Here is a 26,761-nt window from a genome sequence, read left to right as displayed (position 1 = left end):
ACTATTTTGAATAATGCTTTTTTTTTAGAGGGTAGGAGGCAATGAGGATGACCTTTTGAAACTGAAGGGGCAACAGCCCCCCCCCCGAGTTTGGGAACTGCTTGTGTGGCTGTCCAAAACAACACCCACCCACCCTGTGCCCCCCTTTCCCCATCCATGCACCCCCACTTTCTGTCCCCCCCCTCCAAAACCGCTTTCCAGGGGGGTAAATGTACTGTAGGCAACTCACAACTAAAATGAATTTGAAAACACCCCTGCCAAGTTCAATCCAAGGCAGAGGCCCTAAAGCTCCCTTCACAGGCAGCTACATGCAGAAAGGGAAGTGTAGGCAACCCTGGGGCAGGTTGCCTCCTTAGGAGAGGCTACGTTCAAGACCTTGAGGAGCCACCACAGAAAAGGCCCCGTTTCTCAGGCCCCGTGTGCCCTACTTCAAACACCAGGACAAGGTGGAGCAGGCTCCCCAGGGGTCTTCTCTAGGGCTGGGCAGTCTCCCTTGAAGCTTTCAGCAGGGGGTTACTGGGGGAAGGGATTGTGGGGGCTGTTAAATCAGTGCATCAGCGAGACAATAATAGCAGAGGTGTGTTTGTGCACAGGGATGGGAGGCATAAACACCCATATTTGGCATTTCACAAGCACAGTCAAGCAGCGTTTAAGTGCCATGAAATAAAATTAATCAATAGAATAAATTTGTGTCTGCTATTCGCTGCGATTCCTGCAGTGCAGGGGCTGGAACGGGTGACTGCTGGGGGATGCCTTCTAACTCTGCAATTCTAGGGGTCCATTCTCTGCCTTTAGGGCTGCTGCTGCTGCGTGTTGCTCAGCCTCGCTCCGCGTGCACACAACTAGGGCTCAGCCCCGCAGCCTGTTTGGGTGCCCCAGCTGCAACCGCGGCCTCTCCCCCCTTTCTGCCCCCAACCCACCCTGAGCCTGCCCGTTGTCCTGCCCCTGTGACCGCTGCGAATCTGGCCTGCCGGCGGGTGCGGGGTCCGCTGCCCTCCACGCACCCGTTGCTGCGGCTGTGCCAAGGCTGCCCTCCCGTTGGGCGCGGATGTGCCCTCCCCTGGCAAGAAGAAGGACGTGCAACGGGGAGGCCTTCTGCTGCCCACTCGAGGGCTCCTCCGTCCAGTGACACCCACCTGTTTTGTGCGCACACGCGCCTTCCTTCCCTCTGCGGGGCGGAGAAAGCACCCCACACGCACCCCCTTGGTGGGGCTCCAAGGCAGGGGCCCTGCTGCCCTGTGGGTGGCGCGTGGGTGCCCCTGAGGCGCGCGCACCCCTCCTGCCCCTGGCGCCCGGAGGCCCGCGCGTCCGGAGCTGCCCGTGGCCCTTTTCCCTGCATGGCGTGGGCTGGGTGCCGCGGCAGGGCCACGTGAAAACGCGCTGTGGCGTCTGCTGGCTCCGCCGGCCATGCTCGCCTCTCCCCACAGCGCCCGTCCCCACGGCGGTCAGGCAGGCAGGCAGGCAGGCAGGCTCTCGCGCGCTGCCGCTGCCGCCGCCGCCGCCTCCCTACCTGCGTGGCGGCGATGGTGGTGGCAATGGTGGCCTCTCCCGACACGTCGCTCCCGGCTTGCCCACAGCCGCCCATGGCACCGGGGACCGGGCTGGTGCCCTCGCCTCCTCCTCGCCGAATCTTCGCCTGGAGGGGGAGGACAGGCGGGGGCTGGCACGGTGCATGGGGCGGGGAGCGGGGCAGGCAGTCTCTCCCCATGCCCGCTGGCCAGCCCCCCAGGCGCTCGCTCTAGCCAGACCCTGGCACCCCCTAGCTGGAAGCTGCTCTCCTAGCCCCCCACCGCACCCCAGATGGCACCCCTCCCCCTGCCAGAAAGCACACTGTAGAAGCACCTAGAATGGCAGCCGCGACGCCTTCGCTTCTCCTCCTCCATCCTTGAATGCCAGCCCCTGCCCTATCCACGCCTGGCAGCCGGAGGGGGGGGGAGCCCAGCTGTGCCCCCTCCAGGCTGCTCACTTACCCCAGCCCCAGCAGGTGGCTCCCGCCAGCCCCTCACCGCCTCCTCCGCCTCCTGGTGATGCTGCTTCGGTGCGAACCGGGGGCTCCCCTGCTCCCCCCCCCAACCCGCCACGATCGCTCCTCGCCAGCTGAGCGCCTCTGCATCGGCCGGAGACAGTTGCTAGGCAACCGCCTCCAGGAGTTACATATTGCATCTCCAGCAGGGCCCTCGAGATGCCTCCTAATGGGGGCTGGGGAGTGGGGAGACCCCTCTCTTAGACCTGGGGGGATCTGAGGGGGGGGGGAACACCCTCGCATCTAGTATGGGGGGAATCCCTTGCCCCCCAATTGGGCAGGCGCATCCCTGTCTCACAGACGCACAGCGCATCTCCTGGAAGCGGGCGTTGGGGTTGCAAGAGGAGAGGGGCTCCCTCTGTCTTTGCCCCTGCCGAAGAAGCGCCCAGGCGCCAGGTGGGGCTGGGAGAAGGGCAGGGCTTGCAGTGCCAACCTTGCCCACTTGCAAGAGAAAGCATCTCCGGCTCAGGCGCTGCGCATTTCCCTTCCCTCCCCCTGGATCTCCCCACTGCTTTGGGGTTATAGGGGCACGGAAAAGGGTCTCTCTCCCCGCAGCGGCCTGGCCTGATCCTGGCTGCCCAGCACCACCCAGCGAGCCCACCAGGTGGTTCCCAGCTCTGAATCCGGAGGCAGCCTCAGGTGGAAGGGAGTCCCCATCCTATGCTGTCGCTTAGGCGCAGATCCGAGGAGGCGCTTTCTAATGCCCCCGTTTGCGCCAGAAAGCAGGTCCGCCCTCACTGGGAGAGATCGGGGCTGCTGAGCAACAGGTAACGTGGCCCTTTCGGCTCTGGCGGCAACAAAATATGAGGGCGAAGGAGCGGGATAAAAGGGCCATCAATTGTCCGGGAGAGGAGGCGGTGTGAGCGGGAACGCGGTGAGCGCAGCGGCGTGTTATTCCTGCTGTCGGTTATCTTGCAATCTATGGCCACTGTTTTTATTTGCAGCCGCTCGAGTTATATTTTAAACTGATTGCATGGCTTTGTCATGGCCTTCGGCCAATGCAATAAAATTTATTGGAGGAGCGGGAGCCCTGGCTGCGGGCGAGGAGGTGTCTCTCCTCGGCCTCCGCGCTCCGTGGCAGCCGCGCTCCGCAATGCCACCTGCTGTGAGGACCAGTGGCATAGCGTGGGGGGTGCAGGGGGGGCCGGCCGCACCGGGCGCAACATCTGGGGGTTAGGGTTAGGGGGCGCAAATCCACGGGTTAGGGGGCGCAAATTACTTGCCTTGCCCCGGGTGCTGACAACCCACGCTATGCCACTGGTGAGGACGGAGGTTTATTTGCGTTTATTTCATTAAATACATACACCGCTTGATTGCAAAAAAAGGAAAGGAAAAAAGCTCAAAGCGGTTTACAAAAAGATTAAAAAACGAAATCCAGAAAATCTTACAGCGTTACTTTAAAGCATGAGAAGAGGTTTAAACCGCACCAACTCTCTAAGCCTCTGGGTTCGGCTGCTCTAAACAAGGATGCTCTGAGCAGGTGCGGAGCGGAGTCCAGGGAAGGCGCCTGCCTGGTGTCCAGAGGCGGGGAGTTCCGAAGGCTTGGTGCTGCCACACTAAACGACGGAGTTCTCACATGGACCCCCGCTGTTCCCCTCCTGACACGTCACCGGCCGCCAGGCTCTGGCAGGCAGAGGTAGACTTCCTCTGGTGCTGGAAGCTCTGCCTTGTCAACGTTCCTCCTCCGTCTCCACAGGCATCCAAGGGAGGTGCTGGGGCTTCTGGCGTGCCTTGAAGACACCCCCCCCCAGGGGTCGTCGTCCCCCCATTATGAGTCCTGCATGGCGCTTTGTGTCCCAATCAGTGCCGGATTTACGTGTAAGCTCAACAAGCTCTAGCAGAGGGTCCCACTCTCTTGGGGGACCCAAAAATGTAAAGGAGGAAAAAACATTTCCAAAATTTTAAGTTAGAGCTTCCTAAATTATTTCACTATTAATATACTTCTTAATTGTATTTCACTATTAATATACTTCTTCCTAATTGCATTTTAGTTCAACAATTACTTTGAGAAAAACATATTTTGTGACGTGCAAAGGGCTTGAGATGCCTATTAAGACCAGAAATTGCCATCTAGCATATATTCAACACCAAAAACAGCGACCATTTGTGGTTGTCAAAGGACAGCTGGACAGAGAAAGGGCCCCATTGCCTTCAGGAGATTAGGGCTTCATCAAACCTCAATCTGGCCCTGCGCAGGCACTCTGCACATGGTCAGGGACTCTGCTGTTTACTACTGTGCTGCTGAGCCGAGCCAGTACTGTATTGGATAGGACCGAGAGAGAGAGAGAGAGAGAGAGAGAGAGAGAGAGAGAGAGAGAGGAGGGAGGAGGATTTCAGGCAGCCCAGTTAACCCTGCAGATGCCATTCATGCCCCTCCCTCTCTTACACACGCGCGGGGGGGGGGGGATCGCAGAAATTCTGCGAGGAGGGAGCCCGGCATGTCGGGGTCCGGGGGGGGGGTGGGCTGCCCTGGAGGCCAGCGGGCCAGAGGCAGAGCCGGAGGCGGAGAGCTCTCTCCCTGCAGCTGCACCCACTGGACCTCGCTGCCCCCAGGCCAGCCGCGGCCATGCTGCCGGAATTACATAAGCCTCCGAGGTGGGGAGGGAGCGGCGCCTAGGGGGTGCAGCAGGGGGGGGACAGGAGCAGCGGCGGCGGCGGCGAGGCTGACTCACAGGCAGGCGCTTACATAAGCCAGTCGGTCTTCTTGGTGGGGGGGGGCTGGGAGAAGGGGTCCCCCGCCCGCCCCGGCTCCAAGGCAGGCGCCCCTCTCGCACGGAAGCGGGGCCGGGGGGGGGATATACCAGTCTCTTCGCATGCCCCCCCCCCATCCTCCAGGGCTCAGCATCACGCAAAGCAGGCAGGATGGGCAAGAAAGGTCTGGGCTTGCACTGAAATGTGATGGGAGAGCGCGCGGCAGCTGTCTGGGAAGGAAACCCCCCTCCGAAGACCGTGAGGGGCTCATCTACCCCGGAGCCATTGCCCCCATGGGAACCCCCCAGGCCCAAGCGCCCCCTCCTCCTCTTGCAGACTCCAGCAACTGGCATCGCTGTGGAGGCAGAGGCTGCCAGGGACCGGCTCCTCCTCCAGGATTTGATCTAATCCTCTTTCAAAACCACCCAGGTTGACAGACCTCGCTGCCTCCAGTGGGAGAGAGTTCCACAGTTGAACCATGCAAGAGCGCCTGGACTAAAATTGTCTATCAAAAACTTCACTCTTGTGGTTTATCACCACAACAGCTACTCACTTTGGGTTTGAGTAAAGCAAACAGTCGAATTTGTCATCGCCTAAATGATACTGAAAGCGCAAGTAGATAAATAGGTACCGCTCTGGTGGGGAGGTAAACGGCATTTCCGTGCGCTGCTCTGGTTCGCCAGAAGCGGTTTTGTCATGCTGGCCACATGACCCGGAAGCTGTACTCTGGCTCCCTCGGCCAGTAAAGCGAGATGAGCGCCGCAACCCCAGAGTCGGTCACGACTGGACCTAATGGTCAGGGGTCCCTTTACCTTTAAATATCGAACATCAGAACAGCTTGGCAACAATCTGGAATTTTTGTCCATGGTGTGGCTATTTTCCACCTTCCCATTTCGACTCTCTGGCACCCAGTCTGCATAACCGAGCAATTCCAAAATACAGACACGCTTTTACTCTCGCAAGATTGAATGTCTTGCCCTCAACTGTACTGGAGGGACGATTCCAACAGATTCCACAAGAAAAACGCTTATGTCCCTGTCCAAATTGGTGGCGCATGCCCTTCTGGCTTGCCCTCTTGATAAAAGACTTGAGGAATGAGATTATCCCCCCTCTTTTATTGTCCATTCCGGGTCTCCCAGCCACTGCCCCAGGGTCCTTTCTCTTGGCAGATCCAGATGAGCAGCTGACAGCAAAGGTGGCAAGGTTTTTAGTTGGGGCAATCAGAGTAAGAGCCACTATTTGACTGCTGATTCAAAACCCCCAAATGTATTTTATATTACTGACTTTCTATTTCTATTCTTTGTATATCGTATTGTTTTATTGCTATGGCTGACACAAAGAAAGATTCATGCATTCATCATCCATCCATCCATCCCTGCAGTGTGTGAAGGAGGTCTCCAGCCTTTTCTCCCTGGACTTCCCTGCCAACCCCCCAGGGGCTTGTGCTCTCTTCCACGCCAGACACCCCATCCAGCTCTGAGTGTCCTTCTGCCCCTCTCACCCTGCCCCACATATCTAGGACTCGCACATGCCCGTCTCAACATGCTGAAGCCAAGGACTCTGTGCTTCTGTGACATCACAGCAGCTCCACAGGGCTTGTTCCTCCATCCCCACCGCTCAGGCTGTGTGGTGTAGCAGTTAGTGTGCCAGGCTAGGCCCTTGGGGGACCAGGGTTCAAATCTAGCCCTTCAGCCAAACACCTTGGGGACCCTGGGGGGCAGCTGGGTCTGTCTCAGCCCGGCCTGCCTCGCAGGGTTGAAGGAGGGGGAGAGAACCACGTGTGCCCCCTTGGAGGAAAAGGTGAGGTATAATAAAATAAGGATCATAATTTATTTAGAATGTTTAGAATGTTGTACTATTTTATTGTTGTTAGCCGCCCTGAGCCTGGCTTCGGCTGGGGAGGGCGGGATATAAATAATTTTATATTATTATTATTATTATTATTATTATTATTATTATTATTATTATTATTATTAATACCCCACCCATCTGGCTGGGCCTCCCCAGCCACTCTGGGCGGCTCTCAACAGAATAATAATAATAATAATAATAATAATAATAATAATAATAATAATAATTTATTATTTATACCCCGCCCATCTGGCTGGGCTTCCCCAGCCACTCTGGGCGGCTTCCAAAAGAATATTAAAATACTATGGTACATCAAACATTAAAAGCTTCCCTAAACAGGGCTGCCTTCAGATGTCTTCTAAAAGTCAGATAGTTGTTTATTTCCTTGACATCTGGTGGGCGGGTGCCACCACCGAGAAGGCCCTCTGCCTGCTATGAATGTAACAATAAACAAGGAGGTATTCTGAAGCTGGAATTCCTTCTTTTTCTTTTATTTCTTCTTCCTTTCTCCAGCCCCCCCAACACATTTTATTGCATGGCCAGTCTCAGACTGATACAAAAAAGAGAGGCATTATTGAGCTTTGGCTTGTCAATGGGGGGGTGGGAGACAACAGCCACCCCCCACCCCCTGGGCCTTCCCCATGGAGGAGGAGAAGGGTCCTCCAATGGACGCTGCTGCAGACCTGTGCAAAATCCCTCGCTGGGGAGAAAAGCACCCAGCGCCGGGGGAGAAGGGGGCAAGGAGACCCTGAGAGGACTGGAAGTCACTTGGGGAGGGAGGTGCAAGCATTTTGGGGGGGTGGGCAGGAGGAAGAGGAGGGCTCAGAGGCCAGCCCTGCGCTCCTCCCCACGGCGGTGCCAGAGGCCGGAAGCAATGGCTGCCCCCCCCCCCCGGCTGCACGGGGGTCTTTGGTCGAAGAGACGCCTCCTTTTGGGGAGGGTCAGAAGGAGGTCTCGCTGAGCCGCACTTTGGACGGGGCCAGCGGGAGGGGGGGCTCGCCGGGCGAGGGGCTTGGGCTGGGGGGTCTCGGGGCCGCCGTGGCCCCCCCGCCAGCAGGGCCCCCACCACCACGCCTGGCCTTGGCCCCCTGCTGCTCCCTGGGGACCCACCGGGGGTCCGGCTGGGCCAGCCCAGAGGAGCGGGCAAGTTCCTGGCAGCGCTCCACAAAGTTCCCGCTCAGGCGCCGGCGGTCCGGGTCTCCGCGCTGCAGGTGGGGGGAGTCCAGGGGGGGCGGGTTCTCGCGGCCGAAGCGGCAGGCGGGGGCCGGGGAGCCCCTGGCCGCCTTGTCCCGGGGGCCGTCCGAGTCTTGGCACTGGAGGCTGCTGGGGAAGAAGCAGAAGCAAAGGCAGGTTATGAGGAATGCTCTGGAATGAAAGGAAGAAGGTGTTAAAATGGGTCGCTCCCCAAAGACCAGAAGCTCCAAAGAAGAGGACAAAGCCATTTATGTGACCGTATTTTTCGCTCCATAAGACACACCTAGTTTTTAGAGGAGGAAAACAAGAAAAAAAATATTCTGAACGAAACAGTGGATGTATAATTTTTGTGGTTCAAGCTGTGGCCACAGACATGATATGTGATTTGATGGTGAGTTTGGGGTAGCCCAATGCAAAAATCCTGAGGATCCATGTGGATCCGTGCTTTGTAACCACGTTTTTGCGCCATTGCGGCCCCATGAAACAGTGGGTGCGTGATTTTTTTGGTGTAGGCTGTAGCCCTGGACATGCTATGTGATCTGATGGTGAATTTGGGGCGACCCAATGGAAAAATCCTGAGGATCCATGGGCTTTTACCTCCCCCCTCCCAGGCAGCCTCCTTTATCTCTAGAGTCCCTTATCTCCCTTCTGATATCTTGCCGATCAGCTGCTCAGCGGCTTTGTTTCAACACCCCCTTCCCTCTTGTTTGCCTTAATGCCTTTTCCTTAGCTGGAGAAGTTTTTTGCTCCTCCTTTTCTAATTTCTCTCCTCATTGCTTTAGTCTTCCTGACTCCTCTCCTTGCAAGTTTGCTGTCTTTACCTCCCCTCTCCCAGGCAGCCTCCTTTATCTCTAGCGTCCCTTATTTCCCACCCGATCGCTTGCTGATCAGCAGCTTTGTTTCAACACTCACTTCCCTCTTTAAAAAAAAAAAGTATGATCTGCTTTTTGCCCCTGGGCAATTCGGCTCCAGGGACCACACATTTGCTCCATAAGACGCACAGACAGGAGGAAAAAAGTGTGTCTTACGGAGCGAAAAATACGGTATGTGGCAACAGCAGCTGGAATATTGTATGTGCAGAAATGGAAAGAAGAAAAGGTTGCAACGAAGGAAAAGCGGCTTCTGAAAGTAACGGACTCTGCAGAAATGGCAAAGCTGACAGTGAAATGAAGAGAACAAAGTGAGGAACTTTTTATAGATGAATGGAGGCCTTTTGCGGACTACCTTGAAAAAATATTACTGCCAAATGAAATTGTGGGCAGGATTTGAGATAAAAGCAGCGGAAGAAAAATGACAAAATAATTGTAATAAATAATGCAGTAAAAAAGATTTGAGTATAAACACGGTGGAAGTGAGGGTGGGAAGTCAACTTACGAAATAATATAATTATTTGATTTGAAGGTTATTGTGAAAATATTTGAGAAATTTAACGAACCTTATATAGATATAATCTGCGCCCATGAAGGCTACAGTCCTGAGGGAGGGCCAGGAGGGCGCAAGAAGGGCCTGGCTGCAGGATCAGGCCGAGGGCCCATCTCGCCCAGCCTCCTCCTCTCACAAGGGAAACCCCCCCCAGGCAGGACCCAAGTGTGAAAGTATCCCCCTCCTGTTCCCCATTATCTGGTATTCAGAGGTAGACTGTTCCTGGGCAGAGAGGATCTGCTATCACAAGAGGTCTCCACAGGAAGAGCCTGGCAGCTGGATGAGGCCAAGGGGAGCCCCTCGGGTCCAGCAAGCAGGGCACACCAAGGGGGGGGGGTCAGGCTGGCCAAGGCCACCCGAAGCAGCAAACTGGCTGAGTTTCCTCTCCATGGTTTCTCCTGGCTTCAGAGGCACCAAGACATCTCCTTGCCAAGGGTGAAAGGGGTATGCCTCTGCCAACCAGATGCCCATTAAGGGAAACCTGAACACAGGAGCCCCCTTCCCTCCTGAGGTGTCCAGCCGTCAGAAGAGGCCCAGCACAGCCAGCCATCCTTTGCCCTCTCCCCCTCCATGAATTTGTGCCGCCCTCTTCCGAAGCCACCAGGCTGGTGGCTGCCACTGCCTCCGGTATGCCTTGCTCAGGAAGATGCCACGCAGAGCGAGTGACCCATGGGAGTGCAGCTGCCCTCCGCTGCCCCTCGGGAAGAGCCGCTAGCCTGGACTTGTGAGCCCTCGGCAAGGAGGCTGGGCTGGGGGTCGGATTTCTCCGCCCTCCCTCCCTCCCCGCAGAGTGCCAATCTCTACCTGGTGCTGGCGGTCCAAGGAGCGCTGGCGGGAGGCAAAGGCCTGGCCGGGTGGGCCTCCAGGGAGTGGGAGAGAGCCAAGTCACACTGCTCCAGTTCCTGCAGAAGTTCCTCCTCCGAGAGACCCCCCGCGTCTGAGGAAGGCAGGAAAGGGGGGGGGAGAGAGATGGAAGGAGGAATTTATGGGCCCCGCAAGTGATCAGCCTGCCTGTGCCAGGGGCTGGTGTGTGGCACAGCCGTTGCAGGAAAGTAACCCTGGGGAGGAACGGCTGAAGCAGGTGGGGGGGTTTAGCCTGGGAAAGAGGAGACTGAGAGGAGATCCCCACGGAAGAGGGAACGAGCTGGTTTCCTCCCGCTCTGGAGGGGAGGACTCGAACCCGTGGCTTCAGGTCACAGGGAAGGAGCTTCCGGTTCAACATCAGGAAGAACTTTCTGAGGGAAAGAGAAGTTTGAGGGTGGAACAGGCTCCCTCAGGAGGTGGTGGCAGACTCTCCATCCTCGGAGGTTTTTAAGCAGAGGTCGGACGGTCATCTGCCTGGATGCTTGAGTGGAGATTTCTCCAATGCAGGGGGCAGAACGAGAAGACCCTTGCCTGGGGGTCTCTTCCAACTCTACAACATCCAACTTTGTTGGACTGGTCATGTGGTTCGGATGCCTAATGATCGTCTTCCAAAGCAACTACTCTATTCCGAACTTTAAAATGGAAAGCGTAATGCTGGTGATCAAGGAAAGAGGCTTAAAGACTCTCTCAAGGCAAATTTTTAAAAATGTAGTATAAACACTGACAACTGGGAAACACTGGCCTGCGAGTGCTCCTGTTGGAGAACAGCCTTGACCAAAGGTGTCCTGGGCTTTGAAGACACTCAAACTCAGGACGCAAGGGAGAAACGTGCAAAGAGGAAGGCACGCTTGGCAAATCCACACCATGAACAACGCCTGCATGGAAATCCCACTGTGGAAGATGTGTGGATCCAGAATTGGCCTCCACAGTCACTTACGGACTCACTGTTAAGGCCGTGTTCATGGAAGATAATCTTACTCAGCTATGAGGGATTGCCAGAGAAGACAATTACATGACTGTGATCTCGGGAGTGTTAGAATTTCACTCCTCCGCTGCTGGATGTGTGATTGTTACATCACGTGTGTGTTTACTTTCTAGGCTTGGAAAGTGTGAGAACGGAAGTCAGTCTTATCTCTCTTCTGCTGTGCTGTCCTTTTGTACTTTTCTTTATTCTCTCTCTCTGGGGGAAGTGAAAGGACGCCATGCTTGCTTTGTCTTGTATATGTTGCTTAATAACTCCCTTAGAATGCTACACTCACGCTCCACGTTTGTTTCTGCTATACTCTGCTGAGCAAGCATGCGCACGTCTTTTGATATGTGTCGTCGCTGGTGCGCACCGGGACTGATTTGTGAATGTCCCAGGAAGATGCCCAGAGAGGTCTGTCCCACTCCGGGGGCTGCGTGTGCCCCCTGGCCGCGCGGTGGACTCTCCTTGGAAGTTGGGGGGCTGCCTGTCAGGGATTCTAGAGCTGTGCTCCTTGCATTGCAAGGGGTTGGGACAGATGACCCCTGGGGGGCTCTTCAAACTCTACGAGAAAGGCCCCAGCCCAGAGAGGAAGCGAGAGAGGGCCAGAACCTGGCCATGGCACCCGGCCTCCAGACCCCCACGTGGCTCTTGAGTTGATTCCTCCCCACGTGACGGGCACCAAGGCAGCTCCTGGGCCCTCCTGTGGGGGGACGACCAGCCCCGCTGCCCCTCGCCCCGCCTGGCTCACCTGCCGGCTGGCCCACCACCTCCATGGCAGTGGTGAGGTCCCACATCTGCAGGCTGCCGTTGGTGTGGCCGGTGAAGAGGTAGCGGCGGGGGCGGGAGCCGATGCGGCTGGAGCCCTCGCACTCCTGCACTGCGAAGGCCGTGATGGGGGACCCGTCGACAGAGCGCACCTCGCAGATCCTGCGGAGGGAAGCGGGGAGGAGAAAGAAGGGGGTCAGGGACAAAGGGGGCCTATCCAGTCCAGACTCCAAACACCCCTAAGAAGCTAGGAATCCAGGTAGACTGCCTCTGGACCTTGAGGCTCCATAAGAAAAAAGGAAGAGGCTGGCTCATCTAGGCCAGCATACTGTTCTCACAGAGACCAACCAGAGGATAATAATAATAATAATAATAATAATAATAATAATAATAATAATAATAATAATAATAAATAATAATAATAATAATAATAATAAATAATTTATACCCCGCCCATCTGGCTGGATTTCCCCAGCCACTCTGGGTGGCTCCCAACAGAAGGTTAAAAATACATTAAAACATCAGTCATTAAAAACTCCCCTAAACAGGGCTGCCTTCAGATGTCTTCTAAAAGTCAGATGGTTGCTTATTTCCTTGACATCTGATGGGAGGGCGCCACCACCGAGAAGGCCCTCTGCCTGGTTCCCTGTAACCTCCCTTCTCTGGCGAGACAGTCTGTGGGCAGGGAGGGTCTCATCCTGCGTACCAGATGGAGCTGGCAGACAGCTGCCCTGGACACCGAATGGACCTGCACCTCCATGGACAGCTGTGAGTCCAAAATGACTCCCAGGCTGCGCACCTGGTCCTTCAGGGGTACAGTTGCCCCATTCAGGACCAGGGAGTCCCCCCCCACCCGCCTACATCCTGTCCCCGCAAAACAGTACTCATGGGACCCCCCCGTCTCATGGGATCTGAGCCTGAGTATCCCTCTCCCCTCCTGTGTTTTGCAGCAACTGCGATTCAGAAGCATCCCTGCCTCCGACCGTGGAGGGCAGAACAGAGCCGTCCTGGCAAGTGGCCCTCGATAGCCCTCTCCTCCTCGGTGAATCTGTCCGGCCCTCTTCCCAAGCCACCCTGCTTGGTCCCTGCCTCCTGGGGGAGGGAGTTCCACAGGTTATCTCCGCGCTGCTGCTGCGCCAAGGAGGGCTTCCCCTGACCCACCTCTTGCCCGTGGAGGAGAGTCGCACGTAGAGCTTGCTGGCGTCTGGCACCACCCTCTGGAGGAAGACTTGCTGGTCGTCCCGCTCCCCAAAGGGGCCTGCAAGAGAGAGGGGAGGGGGTCACAGGCCTGGCAAGGCGATGGCGGGGAGCCCAACCCTCCCTTCCTCCCCCCCCCCCCGGCCAGCCCCCACTTGCCAATGTCAGTGCCGGCGCTGCAGCCCCCGTGCCCGTCCACCGACTCCAGGGCGAGGATCTTGAAGGAGGCCAGCGGGGTGGAGCCGGGCTGCGTGGAGATCATGCCGCGGAAGCGAGTCACGGTCCACGTGCGGACGTGGTTGTTGTCAGCGCAGACTGGGGAGGAGAGAGGAGAGGCGTGGGGGAAGGAGCAGGGGGCGGCAACGTGCGGCCCATGGGCCAGATGTGGTCCACAAAGACCGTTTTACTGGCCCCTGAGCTGCCCCCAAACTGAGCCGCCCACTCAGCGAGTCCCCCACATGCTGCGCTAAACCAGTGCGGGGACTTGCCGAGCGATGCCTGAAATCACATCTGCACATGCGCAGATACCATCACCATCATCATTTTGAATTTGTATACCGCCTTTCTATCTTACAATACTCAAGGCGATTTACAAGCTGAAGAAACAAAAAATGTACATCTTACAGCAATCTAATGCAATACAAAAATGTGATCATAAAACATAACTTTAAAATAGGCAGCCTACATCAAAAAAGTAACATTCAACAATCAATTAACATAGTATAAAATAAAAATATCAACATACAAAAGTTAAACAGAAATCCACTCAGCAGTTACAATAAACTAAACTATAATCAATAAAACAACGGCAAGCCACAGTACATAAAACAATACAATACACATTGAGAAGCAGAGGGTGGAGCAAGGCAGGTGGAAAGAGGCCTTGCCTGATGGAGTCTCTCCCCTCACAGTTCTTTCTCCAGGAACAGCTCCCTTATGAGGACTCCTAGGGCCGGAGGGTGGGGCAAGATACCAAAAGTCACATCTGCGCATGTCCAGACGCCATAAATTGCGCCTGCGCGGGCGCGATTTCCGGAGTCTGTGCATGTGCAGACGCGATTTCCAGCGTTGCACTGCGCCAGTCTGGCCCACGGACAATCTCTGTGGGAATGATCCGGCCCCTGGCCGGCAAACCTTGCCAACCCCTGTTTTAGACCCTTCCATCTGCTTGCCTCTTCCTCTCCTTTCCCCTAAGCTAAACAGCCACCTTGCCTCATCCCCCCCCGCGGCCGCCCTCTCCCCTCCCCGGTACCTGAGATGAGGTGTCTTTCGGAGAGCATCACCTTGGTGACGGGGCTGCGGTGGACGGCAAAGGTCTGGAAGAGCTGGGGCCCCGAGCTGACCGTCTCCGGGTGCTGGACGATGACGCGGACCGTGCCGGAGCTGGTGCCGTAGGCGATCTCTATCCAGTTACCGCTGTTGCCTGGGAGACAAGGAAGCGCCCCCGGGGTCACCCAAACTTCAATGCTCACTGCGGCCCCTGGGGGATGGGGACCCGGAGGGGGATGCCCACCAGGCTGCGACTGGGGGGCTTTGCTGGATGGTGTGGGGCAGGGGACTCCAGGACACAACTCCAGGAGGGTTTGGAAGCCTTCAGAGGAACAGCCGAGGGCGCTGGGGATGCTTAGCCTGGGAAAGGGCACACGGAGAGACGACAGGAGAGTCATCTTCAAATATCTGAAGGGCTGTACACAGAACAAGATTGTATCCTCCTACTCTGGAGGGCAGGACTCGAACCTGTGACGAATGGTATGGTTTGTATGGGCCTAAAGATGGCTGAAGAACACCACAAAATGGACGCCAAGTCTTGGAACTGTCAGGGAACTGTGTTGTAAAAGCGCTAATGGAATGCAGAAGATATTGTGATGTTTTGGCAAAAACAGTGTGTGCTGGGAACGGTACGAGAACAGCACATACAAGGAGGCATGGAGATGGGCTACACAACATGACCTTTGAGGTATAATAATAATAATAATAATAATAATAATGTATTATTTATACCCCGCCCATCCGGCTGAGTCTCCCCAGCCACTCTGGGCGGCTCCCAATCGAGTGTTAAAAACAATACAGCTTTAAATATTAAAAGCTTCCCTAAACAGGGCTGCCTTCAGATGTCTTTTAAAAATAAGATAGGTGCTTATTTCCTTGACATCCGATGAGAGTTCCACAGGGCAGGCACCACCACCGAGAAGGCCCTCTGTCTGATTCCCTGTAACCTCACTTCTTGCAATGAGGGAACCACCAAAAGGACCTCAGCGCTGGTAAGATAAGAGTTGTGAGAAGATGCCAAGGACAAGGATGTGAGATGCCAAAAGCAAGGAGTAAGGAGTTGTGTAATGCCAACATTGAGGTGTATATATGGCAAAGCCCTCCAGCCTAAGTTGTGTGCCAGACATTGGACAGCGCTGTCGTTTGTGTCACGCGTGGCTCTTACTGAACCTGATCAATTCAGAGAAGAGTGAAGAGTGGTGAGTATGAAAGGCGTATGAATGGATGTCTGGTTGAGTCCATAGTCATTGTCTTGACAGGTGAATTACTTATGAATCAATAAAGCAATATTACAGAGAAAATCCAATACGGATTGTCTGAGGTTGACTTGAGCTTTCCTAGGGTGTAGTGGGTCTCATCTACGTTAAAGGCCTAAACAGATTAAAAGAACCTAATTGGTCATTACAAACCAACAGATTCAAAAGGCAATAAAGGAGATTCCAGAGTCATGGAGCCACAGAATCGCAGAGTTGGAAGGGAACCCCAGGGGCTCCATGGTCCCATCTGACCAAACATTAGGAAGAACCTCCTGACAGCCGGAGCTCTTTGGGGAGGGGAGATGGTGGCCGCTCCTTCCATGGAGGTTTTTAAGCAGAGGTTGGATGGGCACCTGTCATACATGATCCAGCTGAGAATCTTGCATTGCAGGGGGTTGGACTAGATGGCCCCGGGGGGGGGGGGGCTACATTGCTGAAGCAAGTAGAGGAGAAGGGGGCAGAAGGGCTGGCTGCTCAGACCCCCCTTGCCCAGCTCTGAAGGCAAAGATGGGGGCGGGGGGCAGGGAGGAGAGTCCCTTACTGCTCTTGGGCGTCAGGTAGACACTGAGGGCGGTGATGGCGTCCTCCGAGGGATCGCGATAGAGCTCCGTCACCAGGAGGTCATTGTCCTTCATGCGCAGCGGGAACTTCTGCACATCTAAGTGGACAATAATAAAAATTTATTCTTTGAACCCCGCCCATCTGGCTGGGTTTCCCCAGCCACTCTTGGTGGCTTCCAACAAAAAATTAAAAATACATTAAAACATCAGTCATTAAAACCTTTCCTAAACAGGGCTGCCTTCAGATGTCTTCTAAAAGTCGGATACAGTGGTACCTCGCAAGACGAACGCCTCGCAAGACGGAAAACCCGCTAGACGAAAGGGTTTTCCATTTTGGAGGTGCTTTGCAAGACGAATTTCCCTATGGGTTTGCTTCGCAAGACGACAGCCCATAGGGAAATATCCGGGACAGCGGGGAAGCGCAGCACGTCTTCCCCACTGTCCTCGGACCTCCTCCGAAGCCGGGCGGTGGGGCGGGAACACCTCCTCCCGCCGCCGGCGGGCTTCGGAACGGTGCTCCGAAGCCGGGCGGCAGGGCGGGAACACCTTCTGAAGGCGGGCAGGGGGGCGAAAGTCTTTGTCCCCCCTGCCTGCCTTCCCAGGGGCTTTTAAATCGCCCCGGACAGCGGAGAAGTCCTCCGCTGTCCCGGGGCGATTATAAAATGCCGCCCGCCAGCATTTTAAGATCGCCCGGACAGCGGAGAAGTCCTTCGCTGTCCCGGGGTTTTTTAAAATGCTAGGGGTGGGAAGAAAAGCCCTTGTCCCCCCCCCCAGCCTTCAGAAGAGGTCCGGGGACAGACTGTCCCCGGACCTGGTCTGAAGGCGGTTTCCCTAGGAACGCATTAATTGATTTTCAATGCATTCCTATGGGAAACCGTGCATCGCAAGACGAAAAACTCGCAAGAAGAAAAAACTTGCGGAACGAATTAATTTCGTCTTGCGAGGCACCACTGTAGTTGTTAATTTCTTTGACATCTGATGGGAGAATGTTCCACAGGGCGGGCACCACCACTGAGAAGGCCCTCTGCCTGGTTCCCTGTAACCTCACTTCTCGCAGGGAGGGAACCGCCAGAAGGCCCTTGGAGCTGGACCTCAGTGTCTGGATAGAACGATGGGGGTGGAGACGCTCCTTCAGGTCTACTGGGCCTTTGAGGTCGTTTAGGGCTTTCAAGGTCAGCACCAACACTTTGAATTGTGCTCGGAAACATCCTGGGAGCCAATGTAGGTCTTTCAAGACCGGTGTTATGCGGTCTCAGCAGAGAGGAGAAACCGCGTGGAGTTTGGGTGCCCTGTCTGCCTGGCCCCCTCTTTTCCCTCCACGCAGAAGCATGGGCTCCCCGTTCGCCCTGGAAAGGGCTGGAGGAGACCTCCGTGCCAAGGAGTCCCCTCCCCATCACTCACCTACATAGTAGATGGACCCGTTGTTGCACCCCAGGAGCAAGAAGGAGCCGGCCGCGTCATAGCTGTTGATGGGGACCATGTCCTGAGTCTGTGGGGGCCGGAGGGAGGGGGAGAGCAGTCAGAAAAAGAACTGGGAGGCGAACAGGAGGCAGACGGCAAGCTCATAGCCCTCTCCAAATATCTGAAGGGCTTGATTCTTGCTGCCCCAGGGGAAGGACCTGAACCGGTGGCTTCCAGTTGCAAGAAAGGAGATTCAGACTGTCTCTTAGGAAGAACTTTGGGAAGCTCCGTTTGACAGTGGAAGGGACAACCTGGGAAGGGGGCGGGCTTGAAACAGAGGTCGAGTGGCTCTCTGTCGTGGGTGTTCTAGCTGCAATCCTTGGGCTAGGGGGCCCTCGGGTTCCCTTTCCACTTTTCGATTCTCTGGTTCTATTTTGAGGACAGCAAATGGGAAGCCAAAGGAGGACAGCCACAGTGATGCACCTGTGAGGCTGTGGATGAGGTGAGGGAAATGTGGGATGTGATCCATGAGAGACAGTCAAGTATAACATTCCTTGCAATGCTAGAGAAGACATGCGAGGGAATGTTTGGTCCAGCCAGTCAAAACGTCCTCTTCCTCCTGGCTGGAGCATCCTTCCTTTGCATGTGATAGAAGGTGGGCGTGACCTCACCTGTGCAGGTAACAAAAGGACAAGTTACGCAGCACACCTCTCTCTTTGACTTCCTTCTTCATTTGACCAGATTCTAGCTAGGACTGCTCTGCTAGCTCTCAGCTAGCAGAAGCACTGGGATTATTCCCCCATATGGCGTAGATCCACATGTACATATTTGTAACTAAGTCTGCCTTCAGGGATCCAATTGTGAACTGATGTGAGTAAACTTCTCTTATTGACTTTGAATAAGATTGTGGTGTCTTTATTCTTTTAAGAGGGATTCAAAGGAATTTACCAGGAACGTGCAATTCAACCTGAGACAGGCTGAATTGTATAATCGTGAGAGGCTCACACGAGCCTGCAACCAGCCATCTGCTGTGCATGTAAAAAGGGGAATGTAACTCTGCTAAGTAAAGAAACTTGCTAGCGCAGGTTAGAAAGGGTATTAATAAACAATATATCCTCTCCGGCTACCCTGAACATTCCCACAGGAGAAGCCATGGGGAACAATTCACAAAATAAATATATCAATAGACACTTTTTTGGGGGGGAGACTTGACCTGCTTAGGGTCACCCCAGAAACTACACATGGTACTCCAGAGGAGCCGGGACCCCGAGACCCTTGGCTCTGTTCTGTGCCCCCCCACCTCCCAGCAACCACCTTTTTCTCCCCCGACCAGATGCTGCGGACAAGCTCTGGAGGTGGCTTCCAGCCGCAGCCCCTGCCACCCTTCACCCAGAGAGCGGGTGCTGGACCGCCTGCCCACCTGCCAGTGTTTGGTGACTGCGTTCCAGACGCCAATCTTCCCCGTGTGGCTGGTGGCGATGAGCTGGCTGCCCACGAAGAACAGACCCTCCACGGGGACTCCCAGGTGGAAGACACCTAGAGGGAAAGAGAGAGCGTCCGAGGAACATTCCCACTGGAGCAGACCAGGAGACGAGGGCCAAAGGGGAAGTCCCAAAGTGGGGCATGAAAGGCACAAGGGGGGCCTCCCCCCAACCTCCAGAGGCAGGAGGGGTAGCCTTTGGGGCAGACCCGCCCAGCCCCCTTTTAAAGGTCTCACGGGAGATCAGTGTTTGTGGGATGTGAAGCAACACAGAGAGGCACTGCAAGAAAGGAAATTTCGAAGAGACATGTACCAATGAGAGGACAAACACCTTCCTGATGCCCCCTCCCCAGGCAAAATTGAGGATAAGATAAATCAAACAGAAACCTTTATCCATCTACTTAAAAGGTATACTCTTATGAAACAATTTACAGCATGTTATGGTCTAAATGAAGATGATATTAAAATGATATATCGCTATCCAGCCTTGGAGGGGGGAGACATCTAATCCAGTGGCTATCCCCACATCAGCTGCTAGACCCCAGGACTGGGAGCAAACTGGGCTTGGGGCTGGGCAATGCCAGGGGGCAGCAGGGCTTGGGGGCTGAAACTCCCCCAGGCTGGACCTAAGTGTCCATCGGAGGGGCCATTCCACTTGGCCCTGGGCAGTGCCTGTGAGCTCCCCCAACTGGAGGCTGCCTGGTCCCGCCCTGAAGCGACCCCCGCAGGGGCTGCCAGGCCTCACCAATCTCTGTGCCGTTCCCGTCGGGCTGCAGAGCCCAGAGGAGGATCTCGCTGCAGGAGGCGGCCGCCACCATCTTGTCGCTGTCCCCCAGGGAGCCCCCCAGCACCCGGGCGTTCAGCGCCAACCGCTCAATGACCCAGTCCAGCCGGGGGCTGCAGAAGGCCAGCTGCCAGCCAGATGTCTCTTTCATCCTGGGGGGCAGAGAGAGCAGTCAGGCAGCGGGGTGGGGGGCTGGGAAGGAGGGGGCTCTTGGACCATCCTCTGGGCTGGGGAGGCCCAAGAGCAGGGGTCAGCAAACTTTTTCAGCATGGAACGGTCCACTGTCCCTCAGACCTTGTGGGGGGCCGGACTACATTTGGGGGGGGGGGAAATGAACTCATTCCTATGCCCCACAAGTTACCCAGAGATGTGTTTTAAATAAAAGGGCACATTCTACTCAAGTAAAAACACGCCGATACCCGGACCGTCCATGGGCCGGAATGAGAAGGCGATTGGGCTGGATCTGACCCCCGGGCCTTAGTTTGCCTCCCCATGCCCAAGAGGGCCACTCACCGGTAGCAGACGAAGAACTGAGCAAAGGCCACCGCAATCCAGTTGTGGTGCCCACACACCAGACGCACCACGCCAGGGTCACCCGTCCCTCCTGGAGGAAAGAGGTGGACACAAAGAGAGACGCTGAGAAAGGCCCCCTCGCCTTCCTGGCTGTTCCCTTGTGGGACATCCCCCTTCTGGCACCCGGAACTGGGATCACCACAGGCCAGCTCCCCAGCCTCGCCTGGTCAGATCCCAGGGGATAAAGATGCCCCATTTGGGATGCATGTGGGATGTGATACCTAAGGAGCAGTCAAGTACAACATTCCTTGTTTTCCTAGAGTGGACATGCAAGGGGATGTTTGGACCAGACAGTTGACAACTTTCTGTTTCCTCCTGGCTGGGACACACTAGAGGTGGGCGTGACCTTACCTGTCCAGGTAACAAAAGGACAAGGCACGCAGCACTCTCTCTGTTTTTTACTTCCTCTGTCGTTGGAGCAGTTTTTAGCTAGGGATGCCTTGTTAGCTTCCAGCCAACAGAGGACACTGGGATTAACCCCATATGGGATAGATCAACACGTATATACTTTGTAGAGTTTGGATTTGATATTCCACTTTATCAGTACCCTAAGGAGTCTCAAAGCGGCTAACATTCTCCTTTCCCTTCCTTGCCCACAACAAACACTCTGTGAGGGGAGTGAGGCTGAGAGACTTCAGAAAAGTGTGACCGACCCAAGGCCACCCAGCAGCTGCAGGTGGAGGAGCGGAGACGCGAACCCGGTTCCCCAGATTACGAGTCTACCGCTCTTAGCCACTATACCACACTGCCCCCCACAGGACCATGCCACCCACTCGGGGAACCACTGACCCCGAAAGTGGGAACATGGGAGGTGTGCAGTTCCCTGGTTGTTGCCCCCGTTTGACAGCAGAGAGGGTGGGGCAAGGGAGATCCCCCCCACAGCATCTGAGACCCAGACCCAAGCTCCCTCCTGCTGGCAGCCCCTGCCCCTTCTTCCCCCATCTCCCCGGAGTGGCACGTACCTGTGGCTGAGGCCCTCTCCTCCAGCAGCCGTCCCAGGAGCCCTGCGTTCCCCAGGTTGGGGGGCATGGTGTTGCTCCGGCGCACCAGGCCCCGCTCCGAGAGGTTCCCCACGCGGGCTGCCAGCTGTGCTCCCGTGACGCTGTGGCGGTTCCTCCGTTTGGCAGGGAACACTGGGAAGGAGGGGAGGAGGGGTGAGGATGGCTGAGCAAGAGGGCGGGGGGAGGCCGAGCCACCCCAGCCTTAGTCATGGGCACCGGGACCTCCACCCCCAGCCCAAATTACTGCAGCACGAGGGGGGCCTGGCCAGCACATCCTGCCTTTGGTGCTCAGAGGTCAGCGCTGGTTGCCCATTTGCCACGGGCTGCTCAAGGTGTTCGTATTAGCACGCAAAGCCCTTAACCGCTCAGGACCAGTTTACCTGCAGGATCTCCTCACCCCCTTGTGCCCACCTGACCACTTAAACTGGCAGAACTGCCACATAATCCCTGTTCCGTGTTTATAAGAAATCAATCTTTTAGTCTGGCAGCACCTGCACTTTGGAACTCCCTGCCCCTTGACGTCAGGCAGACACTCCTTTGGCCACTCGCTAAAATCATTCACTGTTTGGACAAGCCTGCCTCCATGCGCTTATAAAATCAATGCAAGTTTTAATCTGCTTTGTATGTTTTAAAGCAGGCACGTCCAACAGGTAAATCGTGATCTACCAGCAGATCACTGGACCTCTGTGATAGATCACTGGCTCCCCCCAAAGAAGTTCAACAACTTTGCCTTCCCTAAAGCTCAACATCTTAGCCCTGCACCCCCTAAAAAAACTGCCAGTTTTTAATTTTGTGAGTAGGTCGCAGTCTCTTGGGAGTTGGCCGTCCCTGTTTTAAAGTATTGTAGATTTTGCTTGATAACATTGTTTCACCCTTTCATAAACTGCTTTGAGAGTTACTGATCAATCAAGCAGCGTGAAATTTTTATGGAATAAATAGGTAAATCCAAAGTCCTGCAGAGCTCCCCCTCCCTTCCCCAGGTGTGCCCTGCCTCCTACCTGGTGGCGGCAGGTAGCCGTTGAAAAGGACACTCCCGCAGGACGAGCGCTCCAGCTCCTCACGTAACTGCAGGCGGCGCACTGGACACAAGGGGAGCAAGGAAGAGGATCAGATCAGCCCACTGTGGCCTTTGACCCTGGGGGCCACTGAGACTCCTCACCCACCCAGCCCTGCTGCCTCTCTGGAGGTGGCTCAGAGTGCAGCGGGGGGGGGGGGGGCTGGAACAGAAAATTAAAGCAGGGAGAGCAGAGACAAATCACCAAGGCGCCAACTATTTGGGACCACAACACGGTGCAAGCCCCACCCACCCCCAAAATTCAGACTTTGCAAAAACAATACCAAACCACGTGCTGCCCAGGCAAGTCGGATTCCCCTTTGTGCATACCTAGCGGTGTGATCCCGTAGAACTGCGCTTCGTGCAGGAGCAGTGAAACGTTGGTCCTCCTGGGGGCACAAAGCGAAAGGTCACCAGGGAACCTCAGCCCCCCAGGTTTGCATGGCAGACACCCATCCCATCCGCCAAAAAGGCCAGAGGGAAACTGAGGGCTAGGAAGAAAGGCTGAAGCATTCGTAGAGAACTGTCAAGAAAGAGGTGGCAAGAGAGAGGTTTAGAAGATTATGCATGGCCTGGAAGAAGTGGGGACAGAGAAGTTGTTTTCCGTCTTTCCTAACTCTAGAACTCTTGGAGATGCAGCGAAGCTGAAGGCTGGGAGTTTCAGGACAGAGAAAATCAAGTCCTTCTTTGCGCAGCAGAATTAAACTGCGGAACTGATGGCCACCGGCCTGGAGGGCTTTACAAGGGGAGTGGGCAGATTCATGGAGGAGGAAAGGGCTCAGATTTCACTTGTGGGTTTTCCAAAAGCGGCATCTGTGTTCGGTCTCAATCGTAACGAAACAGGGGAAGGGTACAGTTACTTTAAGGACTTTTTCTATGAGTTCTGGGTGTGGTTTTCCAGGCTAATTAGGCACAGCTGGTGATGTGAATGAAGAGAGAAGATGTGGCAGTGTGCAACTGCCTGAGAAAGAGAACATCCACATGCTTTGTGTTTGTATAGCCATAATAAAACTCTTGTTTGAGTATTTTACATCAGTTTCGTGGTTCTGCCGTCTGCCACCAGGGAAAATTCACCTCCCATAATCTGGTCAGCCACTGTGAGAAAAGGATCCTGGACCTGATCCGGCACAACCTGCCTCCCAAGGAATCTCAGTAGAAAGTGCTAGAATAGCAGAGCACCAACACAGACCCCCTCCACCTCCCGGCTCCATGCCCAGCCTGGAGGCTGCTGAGGTCTTCCTACCGCACCTGATGTCAAGCTCTTTGGTCCGGAGGAAGTTGAGGATGGGGGCAAAGATATCGGGGTCTCGGTCGATGAAAATCTAGGAGGAAAGAGACAGGGGGTGTTTGGCTGAAGACTTGCACCAAGGCAGCTTGCAGTGTGTCTCAAGTGATTCGCCTGCCACACCACAGCCGCTCACGAAGCCCCATTTGATGTTTTGAAGCACGCAATGCAACTGCAGCCCTGGGAAGAGAAGCTGCTCAAAGAGTCTGATGTGAGAAGGGGGGTGAAGGCCAGCGTAGCAGACAGAAAAACACAGTTTGTGTGCTGAAAAGGGGGGGGGCACCATCCCAGCTGCCATTGAGGCCTGCTGCCAGAGTCAGCTTATAATTTATGTATTTATTTCATAACATTTATATACAATGTATTGTCAAAAGAACCTCAAAGTAGTTTTCCAAAAAATAAAATAATAAAAGTATCACTGAGAAAAATGAGCAACAATCATTTAAGACATTCAAAAAGTTAAACTAACAATAGACTAAATTAATAAAAAAGTCCACTAGCCTCTTAGAGACCAACTAAGGTGCTACTGGACATTTATTGATTTATTTCGACTGTCCGACCAACACGGCTACCTACCTGAATCTAACAACAGACTAAAAACAGATCAAAACTCACATCAACTTTCTAAGCATCTGAACAGGCTGGTCTAAACAAAAATGTTTCTAGCAGGTGCCAAAAAGACAATCATCATGCTTGCCTGATGTCAATAGGCAGGGAGTTCCAAAGTGTTGCCATACTAAAAGACTGAGTTCTGTAGTAGTGCCAATTCCACCAATCAAAACCTGTTTATGCTTGCATCCGTCTTGAAAAAGACTGCCTTGAGACAAGCTCCACAGGAACGAAGCCCAGAGAAGCTCTTGGGAAAGAAGTCTCATTCTCCCCCTTTAGGCAGATGTGATTCTGCAGATGTGCTGGGTGTTCATTTCACTGAATTCCTCACAGCACAGATAAGGAACGTGGGGCCTCCAGACATTAGGAAGAACTTTCTGACAGCAAGAGCCATTTGGCAGAGGGACAGACTCCCTCGGAAGGAGGCAGACTCTCCTTCGTTGGAGGTTTTTAAACAGAAGCTGGACGGCTACCCATCAGAGATGATTTAGCTGCTACTCCTGCACTGCAGGGGGCTGAACGAGATGACCCTTTGGGGTCCCTTCCCCCTTTAAAATTCTATATTGGACTCCAGTTCCCATCAGCCCTTCGCTAGGGGGGTCAGGGATGATGGGAGCTGCAGTCCAAGAGGGCACCAGGTCATCTACCCCTCCTGCCACCCTGTGTGCCACCCTCACCCCGCTCTCCAGGAACAGAGCAAGGAGAAGGAGCTCAGAGCCACTCACCGCCCCCGTTTCATCCTTCAAGGTGGAGATCCGTCCGCTGAGGAGGCTGCAAGTCAAACAGATGCAGGTGAGGCGGCTGCTGAATCGGGGCAAGCGAGGCTGGAGAGGCAGAGCCACCCTGAAGGCCTGCGCTCAAGGTGGCCCAGGCGGGCGAGTCAGGAACATGGGGCCTCTCCTCTCACCAGGGAGACCCTCGGTTGTTCAGAGGCAGCTCTGCAGGGCAACCCAGGAAATGGAGCTCTTGGGGGCCGGGCATCCTGAGCCTCCTCCCAGCAACAACCCTCGGGGGAGGCTGCTTGGTGCTCCCCCAAAAATGCTTGACGAGGCCTCCAAGTCCAGGGGAGAGATGCCCTGCAGCCCAGCCAGCAGTCCCTGGGCAGGGGGTCCCTGGGCTTCCCCCTTCCTCAAGGACCAGAGCGGATGGGGCGACTTGGACTACTGTCATGTGCTCTACGTGGGGCTATACAAACACACACATCACGCAAGAGGACAAGAAATACCTGCAATTAGTTTTTAAGTCAAACCTGTGACCCATCCTTCTGACCAGGGATGCTGAAGACAGGCAGCTTCCAACAACAGGTGGGGGGACACCCTGGTCCTTCAGGGGCAATTGTGCCCCTGAAGGACCAAGTTGCGCAGCCTGGGAGTCATTTTGGATTCACAGCTGTCCGTGGAGGTGCAGGTCCATTCTGTGTCCAGGGCAGCTGTTTACCAGCTCCATCTGGTATGCAGGATGAGACCCTACCTGCCCGCGGACTGTCTGGCCAAAGTGGTGCATGCTCTGGTTATCTCTCGCTTGGACTACTGCAATGCGCTCTATGTGGGGCTCCCTTTGAAGGTAACCCGGAAACTACAACTAATCCAGAATGCGGCAGCTAGACTGTTGACTGGGAGCGGCCGCCGGGACCACATAACACCGGTCCTGAAACATCTGCATTGGCTCCCAGTACATTTCTGAGCACAACACAAAGTGTTGGTGCTGACCTTGAAAGCCCTAAATGGCCTCAGCCCTGTATACCTGAAGGAGCGTCTCCACACCCATTGCTCAGCCCGGACACTGAGGTCCAGCTCCGAGGGCCTTCTGGCAGTTCCTTCAACTGCGAGAAGCGAAGTTACAGGGAAGCAGGCAGAGGGCCTTCTTGGTAGTGGCACCCGCCCTGTGGAACGCCCTCCCACCGGACATCAAAGAAATAAATCTGACTTTTAGAAGACATCTGAAGGCAGCCCTGTTTAGGGAAGTTTTTAATGACTGATGTTTTATTCCGTTTTTAATCTGCTGGGTGCTTCCAAGAGTAGCTGGGGAAACCCAGCCGGATGGGTGGGGTATAAATAATAAATATTATTATTATTATTATTGATAATAATAATACCGCGTACTTCCAGCTGGGTTTCCCCAGCCACTCCCATAATAAGGGGCGTAAAGGCTCACAGGCGACCTTTGGGGCTCTTCTCCCCGACCCCTCCCCCCCCCCGGGCACCTGGAAAAGAAGGAATCCGGGATCCAGGTGAGGGTCTGGCGGGAGGTGCTGAACCTGCAGGAAGAGGAGGAGGAGGAGGAGGGAGGGCCGTGAGCGCCGGCCGGGCAGAAGGGCCCCGCCTCCCTTGAGGACTAGCGCCTTGGCTGCCTTTCCAGGGCCTCCCCTCCCCCCCCCGTCAAGGGGGCGTGGCCAGGCGGTCCCCCCCCCCACTCGCCTCCGGCCGCCCACGTTCAGCTGCACGAGCTCCGCCCCGCCGCCCGAGCGACTCCCCGCCGCCGCCGCCGCCGCCGCCGCCATCGCCCCTCGCCGGAG

At 55.2% G+C, this 26,761-nt stretch overlaps 1 protein-coding gene across 2 annotated transcripts; it reads right to left on the bottom strand.

The window, feature by feature from the left end:
- Nucleotides 1-6,919: 6,919 nt before the first annotated feature.
- SHKBP1 (SH3KBP1 binding protein 1) lies at nt 6,920-26,761 on the bottom strand. Of its 2 annotated transcripts, none has more exons than XM_081200287.1 (18): nt 26,664-26,761; nt 26,450-26,503; nt 24,972-25,017; nt 23,601-23,674; nt 22,683-22,741; nt 22,297-22,377; nt 21,260-21,430; nt 20,238-20,328; nt 19,686-19,876; nt 18,881-18,996; nt 17,461-17,548; nt 16,041-16,157; nt 14,227-14,397; nt 13,134-13,289; nt 12,939-13,035; nt 11,761-11,939; nt 9,986-10,118; nt 6,920-7,888 (listed from the first exon to the last, which is right to left on the bottom strand). In XM_081200287.1, exons 1-18 carry the CDS (start codon nt 26,744-26,746, stop codon nt 7,507-7,509), a joined length of 2,289 nt encoding a protein of 762 aa, XP_081056413.1. In that variant the 5' UTR covers nt 26,747-26,761; the 3' UTR covers nt 6,920-7,506. The 2 variants fall into 2 exon arrangements, with proteins under 2 accessions (XP_081056413.1, XP_081056414.1); XM_081200288.1 differs by having other exon boundaries at nt 6,920-7,885.

The sequence above is a fragment of the Podarcis bocagei genome, assembly GCF_964188305.1.
Source record: "Podarcis bocagei genome assembly, chromosome: 7".
Classification (NCBI taxonomy): domain Eukaryota; kingdom Metazoa; phylum Chordata; class Lepidosauria; order Squamata; family Lacertidae; genus Podarcis; species Podarcis bocagei.
Note: the sequence above shows the minus strand (reverse complement) of the source record. Positions and strands in the feature narration are given on the sequence as shown.